The sequence below is a fragment of the Barbus barbus genome (genome assembly GCF_936440315.1).
Source record: "Barbus barbus genome assembly, chromosome: 20".
Taxonomy (NCBI): domain Eukaryota; kingdom Metazoa; phylum Chordata; class Actinopteri; order Cypriniformes; family Cyprinidae; genus Barbus; species Barbus barbus.
Window position 1 is genome coordinate 3,538,988 of NC_136748.1, and position 8,128 is coordinate 3,547,115.

Consider the following 8,128-nt stretch of genomic DNA (forward strand, 5'->3'; position numbering starts at 1 on the left):
TACTGCTACAGAAAGCCCTTAAATGAACATAACAGAACTTGAACTAATTACAATTTTAACTGTTAATTTGGCTGTGAAAAACATCACCTTTTACGAAAATGAAATGGACTGAAAAAAATCCATCAGTGACACCGATCTACTTTCATCCTCATTCAGCGAACATTTGTAACTTCTTTTTTTTCTGTTTTCCACTAACAACTAGAAAAAACACATGTTACACGCGTGCATGAGTGTATGTTCTTTCACCAATATGCCATAAAAGATTAATTATAGAAATATTTGCATCGCATGCTTAAATCCTTGATTGGACTTTAAATTAAGCTTTTGACATTTAGATCGATCATTCGTTAATTAAATCAATCAATATATGTATGCATGCATTTATTTATTTCAGTAGTTGTTGTTGTTGGGTTAATGTTATTAATAGTGCGCATAATGGAGTCGTGTGCTACTGTCGTTTAATGACATTTTGTTGTGATTACGGTGTCGTTTGCACAATAATATTCGGAATTAGGAAAAGGAATTAATTGACACTGTCAGTTAATATCGATGGTATATTATAGGCGCTTTGTGTCAGTTTTACTTCGCCTATGATTGCTCAACAAGACGGGTTCCATCGATCAAATTTTCTTTTCTTTTCTTTTCTTTTCTTTTCTTTTCTCACTAATGTTTTGGCTCCGATAAGTGCAAATCGTTTTATCACACTACTTGTCTTTCATATTGGTGTTATTTTTTTTTTTTTTTTTTTTTTAAGATCACGTGATAGAAGTTTAGGTCACAATTCATTTTGGCATAATAGCTGGCATATATAAAACGTATTGCTTTATCAATTAATAACAGCTTTGAACAAATATCACACCGGTATTGATGTACGGTAATGATGTAGGCCTATCTTCTCTTTCTGTTCTCTTGGTGCCGAGGTACCATCGTTTCTTTTCTTTTAATTTTCACACAACTGAAATGAGAGTTGTTTGTCATTGTAACATTATGGCCTACAACTGTTTGTTTAAAATATTTGCAATTTATCTTCCCCCGGAAATATTTAAAGTTATTTTCTCAGTAATTCATTAAAAACTAGTTCATTAAAATTCATTTTGAGATTAGCCTATATGCATTTTTATATGTAGTCTCCGTTTTCCGTGTGCACGTTTCTAGTCGAGTTAATTCCAGTGTCCAGGAACCGAGAGGTGCTCTTTTCTCCTCCAGGGTGATGGGGATATCAGTGCACAACACCCCAGAGCAGGCGTGTCAGAGAAAGAGAGGAAGAGGAGGAAAAATGGCGACGCCATGACAAACTAAGACTTTTTTGTAACTTCGTCTAAATCAGGTACAATGCTTTATTTAGTCAGTATATATATTATTTATTTAGGCTATTTATTATGTTTTTATGCATTTGTTTGAAACATTTTTTTTTAGGCTATAAAATAAAGAGTTATGATATTAAAGCCATAATATTTAGGCTACATGAAGTGGAACACTAGTTGTATTACAATTATCTGTAATTTCACAGGTGATTGCAAACGGCTTATTATGCACCTAAAACTCTAGGATTGCTACAGAGAGCGCTCGAAGATCTACGACGATTTTCAAGTAGGATACTGCTTACAGTTTAGCCATGATTTCGGGAAAAATTGTATAAGGTGATTGCACTTATTGTTTCTACTATCTGCTTTGGCTTATGATGCTTTTGAGACATGCGACCCAGATCCTTTATGAAGAGAGAAAAAACACACACACACACACACACACACACAAACACATATAACTCTCTTGTAGCCATCAGAACAGTTTTACAATTTTTTTAACTAATAGTATAAAACGTAGTATAGGCCTGGTAATAATAATAATAATAATCGCGTTGAATAAAATGCAGTCGGTTTTTGATTGTGCATAGGCCTATTACCCGACGATCTGTATCTGTATGCCGGGCCAGCATCTTCCACAAGGTTGCAAACAAACACCAACCATGTCATCACAAATGCTTTAAGCAAAATGACTGTAGAACCGTTTTAAGAAACTTGCCAAATGGAGGATTATCTATATTTATAGATAGTTATATAATCCTAATATATATCGTAATACATTTTGCACCGTGTGGCTATGATCCAGCATCAACACAGATAGCATCACTAGAGGCGCCAAATGCGGACAAGCACCATTACGCTCAGCAGCGCACGAGAAAACAGCGAAATGGCCTTATCTCTCCATGCAGAGCATGTTGCGTGATACACTCTCTTACTGAAAATTCAGCTGAATTCAGATGTTATTGCACTTTTTGCTGCTAATTTAGAATGGACACAAATGTACTGAAAACACTATAGGCAGAATAAGCAGAAAAGCAATTTGTTATATCAATTTCCATATGAGAATTTGAAGTGAAATTAAGCGCTCATAAAAAGACAATAACGATACTGAGATGTTTTTATGCAATACCTTTATTTAGCATATTTACACATGAATTTATAAAAATATATAACTAAAGCTTTCTTCATATTTACATTAACAATTTATTACTTTGTTCAAATAGGGTTTATTTATTGTACACGTCTATGTAATGTATTGCCATTCTTTCAAAATGATTTTGTACTGATGCGTGATTTAGTTTTAAGACAAATCGCATTTTTGCATCCGCTATGCTGTCGCTGTCATAAATAGTATAGGCAACCCCAGTATGACAGTATAATGGTTAAACAGCCAACCACCAAACAACGCAGCCTGGAGACAGCTATAGTTACATTAAAGAACAAAGTCGGATACATTCATTCATTCGGCTTTACAAAGATCTTATTCTCCGACAGCGCTGGCCACGGGCTCGAACAGCACAACACCGTCGAAACATGTGCGTTGGTTGAACTTACGGTTTGCTTTCTTGAAATACAATCATTTCTAAACTGATGCATCTGTGCTGTTACGAGGATGAGGTAGAAAGGCTGAGTCCGTGTATATTGCTCAATGCTCCGTGCTGCTTGCTTAGGGGACTCGGTGGTTTTCTGTCTCCTGCGGAGGACAAACAGGAGAACATATTTAGAGAGAAAACAAATCGTACCTCTCCTCACATCCAATTACGCATTTTCTGTGTCATGTAAATCTATGGGATCGGGGCATGTTCAAAAAGACCACTTCCTCTAAACTACATTTAATAAAAATATTCTAAAATAGGCTAAACGTTTTTGAAATATTCTTATAATGTTCATATTTACGTATTACAAATACTGACCGTCTATTCAATAATGTATATTTATTTTGAATGTGTGATTCTGTTAAAGTAAGCTAATGCATAACGCCTACAATAGTTATTCATAGAAATGCATAGTAGTTAATCATGTAAATGCATTTCACACAGGCTTATTAATGAGGCCAGTCATTCTGGTGAGCATATAGGCCGCAACTGAGATCATACAAAACACTCTTTAAAAATAAATAAAGGTTCTTTAGCATCAATGGTTCTATGAAGAACCTTGAACATCCACGGGACCTTTCAAATGCAGAAAACGTTCTTGGTAGTCGGAAAAAGTTTCTTGAGATTTTAAAAATGTTCTTCAAAATGCGAACTGTTCACTGAAAGATTCTCAGGGGAACAACAATGGTTCTTCTATGGCATCACTGCAAAAACACCCTTTTGGAATCTTTATTTTTAAGAGTGTACTTACACCCTCACTGCACCCTGCATGACCTCATTCTCTTAAGAAATTGCATGTGCATGCCTAATGGTTTGGTTGAAAACACTAGCCTATCAGGCTCCTATAAAAGTTGGAACCTTATTTGTTTATTTATTTCCCCAGGTGTTGTTTCTAGCAATTAGAAAGTAAACTGAATGATAATATAATAACTAATTATGAGTGTTTAAGAAGTGTATAAATGTATTAAAATTAAGCAATTAAAAACAACAACAACTATAAAGTCAGTTAAGATGTCCGTGAAAAAAAATCGCTCTATAAGCAATTATACTCAAATCTCATTGATAATGGACAGCAGTTGAAGTGTGACCGATATCAAAGTATGATTGTGCATACCATCTCGCACTGCATGTTTGAACGCCATAGAAGAATGGATGTCACTCGGGTGCATCGCTACGCCACCGCCAGGGTGGGAGAGGCTGGTACCCTGGGCTTGCCAGTGATGCCCTGTGCTCACATAACTGCCTGCCGGGCCACTGTACACGCCATACTGGTTGGAGGGAGAGTACGCGCATGCTGGGACATAACTAGACAAAGTCGACGAAGGCTGAAGAAACAGGAGGAAAAACAATCAAATTAACACAGAGCAAGCTGAAAAAAAATACAGTTTACAAATAATCCATGATAACACTTTGTATTTCCTTTTTGTGGCTACATTGCAAATAAATAGGCGTGCAATAGAATTTTTAAGTGTATAAGCAGCTATATAAAAACAATGATATTTTAGGTACTTCATTTTTATTACACAGTACTTATGTAATTACAAAATAACATGAAAGATAACTGTTACATCCAAAGTCATCCAAATGATTTATGAACAGAGTTTGTATCAGTAACAATAAAATAATTGCTACGATACCTGAGGGTATTTAATGTCTGCATCGATAGCTGATTTGTCTATTCCATTGACTCCATGAGCAGAGGGAAATGTCACTCTATTCACACTACCCCAGTCCTCCATTTTTGGTGCGTATCCTTCAGCGCTAGCAATAGCTAGAAAATAAAAATGATTTTTTTTTTTTTTTTGCTTTACTTTGCAACCAACTAATTATTCCAAGCAGAATTAACCAATGTCAGCGATTGTCTCCCTTGTAGCTGAATTATTTAAACGATATATTTTAAAACATTCAATGCAGCACATTTAAAATGCATAAATATTAAGCGAAAATTCATGCATGCATATTTGCTTAAATGGATTTGAAATAAATATATTATCATCAGTTACTCCAAGTGACAATTTATGGCACATATTCTCATATATAAGAATTTATAACATATTCTAAAAGAGTATTTTCAACGACACGTTTTATTATAAATATGCACATTATAATGAGATGTTATTATACTATATATTGGGTCGCTTAATCCGTGCATTTATTCGTTATAACTTAAATAAAGGAATAAAAATACAGTTTTTATAACATTTTTTATATCTAAAGGAATAAAATTTGCTCAGTTTAGACTGAAAAATCATCTGAAAATGTTTTGGTCTAAAATATTATTTTACATGATTCAGTCAACATTAATACAGAATACATTTTCAAAATCGTTGTATGGGTTTAATCAGGTAGAAACAACTATGTAAGGTAACAATTGCAGGTTACCACTTTTTACAGGACCGAGAACCCGAAGGCCTCCTCGGTTATAGCCTAGGCTACATCTTAATATTGTTTTCTAAATTTCATGTCAAATTTTTAATCTGAAAATGTATCCAACTTTACATAGTTTCAATGTTTGTAATATAGGCTACACATTAGGTGATTGCATTGGCCTCTTCGGTTTGCTTTGTGTATGCATCCCAAAGCAAGCTATAGTGAGGCTGAGGCCTAGATGTGACCGTTTGATGTGCACTAAAGATTTGTTGTCAAAAACTGTTACTGTACAATGAGTCTCACCTGAAGGATCCATGAAAGCCCGAATACCCAGTATATTGCTGACCGTGTGCGCTGAAGGCCAGCCGCGGGGAATGCTTACATGCCCACCCGTGACAGGAATACCGGAAGGATTGTTCATTTTGGTCCCGGAAGGAGACATTGCATTGGGGTATGAATACGGGTATATATGGTTATACGAGATGCCGGACTGCGGAGGTGCTTGTTTGACATTTTCATATTGGTCAGGCTGGGAGAGGTTTCCAATCTTGTTCCTTAATATCCGGCTGATAGAGCTGACCGAGGGGACATTGTACTTGTCACATACTCCGTCCGCGAGAAGACGGTCCCGGATTTCCCATGCAAAAATTCCCGGGTCTCCTTGTTTGTAGTCCCGTATGTTTTTTACTACATTCGGCGTCGTAACTCGTGGTTTGCTGCCACCGATTGCGCCTGGCAAAATGGACCCAGTTTCGTTGTATCTCGCAAGGATTTTACTCACACAGCCATGGGAGACCCGAAGCTGTCTGCTTATGTCACAAGGTCTGATGCCAAGCTGGGCTAACTCCACGATTCGTAATCTTATTGCATTGGGCAAAGGACGTCCATTGACAAAAACTCCCCCCAGCTGGTTCACTTCCCCGTAGGTTTGCTCTGTAAGAAACAAAAGGCATTAAACCAATGCTGTGGAAAATGAATGTCGTAAAACAGCATGGCACATTATGTACATATTGAGTGACTTTCGCAAATCCAAGATTTTTCCATGAACATGGAGATCTTTTCTGCACTCTCCAACATTTTTAACACTTGAAATTGTCAGTAGAAATAATTAATACTATTGGCCTAATACGACAATCGTTGTACGGTAGGCATCGGTCACAGTGACTTTATTTGAATTATTTGAATAACCTACTCATAACCAAAGCAAACATTTCACAATTCAGTTTGAGGCTCAGAGTTACGGTTATTTCTGGTCTAAATAAAACATCTCTGCAAAATAAGCGTGCAGATGTGAACGAGATCTCACCCATTTGCTCTTGCGATGCGTGTCTTTCAAAGTTTTCCCTCAATGGCTGAACGCTGCAGCATGCAGTCGATTTGTGATGTTCAGAAGACTTCGACACACTTTTGTCTACTCCGGCTGCAAAACTACATGCCAAACTTGTCTATGGTAGAATGGGATACGAGTTATCCTCTCCAGTTAAAGAGGGATTTGTCTGATCCCGCAGGGTGAAGTTTGCTGGAGTTAATTTGACGCGTCCTCCACGTCAATCTAACTGGTTACGCGGAGAGCGACGGGTTGATTTCATTGGTCCAGGATTCCTGGGGTAGGCTGCAAGTGTGCGCGTATCCAGTATGCACAGTTTAACCTTTTCAAAAAATTCATTCAGATTAGAAGGAAAAAGCAAAGCTTCCTTTAAACTTGACGCATTTCTAACAATAATGAGTCATTAAGCAATAGGCTGTATGCAACTTTGGAATATGGAAAGGGGTGGTTTGGGGAACAGTAGAGTTGTTTGGGCATCTAGGTTCCGGAAAGTGTATGCTATGAGAATGAGATTTATGTTATGAGAGTATCACGTGTATTTTGCACATATTCTAAACGCTAAATCTGCGTTCTGCTTTTCTGAATCAAGTGCGCCTTTGTACGTGCATATGATACGCATGTACCCCACAACCTTAATCCTACCCATCGCGTAGCATATACAAGCCAAAGTCCATTTTTGCTTATCAATACCACGAGTTTTTGTTTTTATTTGGCGTATCATCAATACACACTTTTATGGAGATCGGGTTATGATTTAGCCATGCGCCGCTACCATATAAGAATAACATTGAATCCCTGCAATAACAAGCCCTTCATTTGTGTATTTCATACTTCTGGTGTCTAAACCATCACTAGAAATTAAACATACACAATTTATAAAAACAAAAAACACTTGTAATGCACATTACAAAGAAATGTAGCCAACCTAATTTATCATCACACATGTTCCAAATAAGATCCAATGCAAGAATCTTTGCCACATGAAAACTATATAGAGTATATAGGGTATTGACTGAATTCCAAAGGCCAACACTATCACAGCATGCTCACAGAGTTTCCTGTGGAAGTAAAGAAGGTATAGTTTATTAGCTCACAAAATGTCACTTGTAAAAGTTTACAGACGACCCAATAGAACAAGAAGCGGTGTCACTATCCGTACATGTGTGTAGATCACAAGTCTCCACTTCAACACATGGAGAACATCTTTCGAGGTCATCACACAACATTTGGGGGAAATGCTTAGGTTAATGTAACGAAATCAGTGAGTAAAAAGTCTTTAGTCTGCTTTGAGAACACAAGACAGATTGTGCGGAGAGGAGAGCCTATAGCGTCACAAAAAAGCTATTGATAGACATCAGTATCATATAGCCTACGTGTTGTAACTATGCCCACGACGTGTAAAAGAGGGTATCCATGCCATGCCAAGGTGAGCGTTGTGCGTCAAAAATTAACACTTCAAAAAACTCCCACAGGTTTAAGTCGTGGTCAAAACTAGTTAACAAGGGACCTATTGAGTCTCCCTCCTCTGGATA

General features: G+C 37.0%; 1 protein-coding gene across 1 annotated transcript; it reads right to left on the reverse strand.

Moving 5' to 3' along the window:
• Positions 1–659: 659 nt before the first annotated feature.
• LOC306886173 (paired box protein Pax-1-like) lies at positions 660–7,390 on the reverse strand. Its single transcript, XM_079443088.1, has 5 exons — positions 6,576–7,390; positions 5,573–6,202; positions 4,537–4,670; positions 4,014–4,224; positions 660–2,997 (listed from the first exon to the last, which is right to left on the reverse strand). Exons 1-5 carry the CDS (start codon positions 6,577–6,579, stop codon positions 2,909–2,911), a joined length of 1,068 nt encoding a protein of 355 aa, XP_079299214.1. The 5' UTR covers positions 6,580–7,390; the 3' UTR covers positions 660–2,908.
• Between the last annotated feature and the right edge of the window lie 738 nt (positions 7,391–8,128).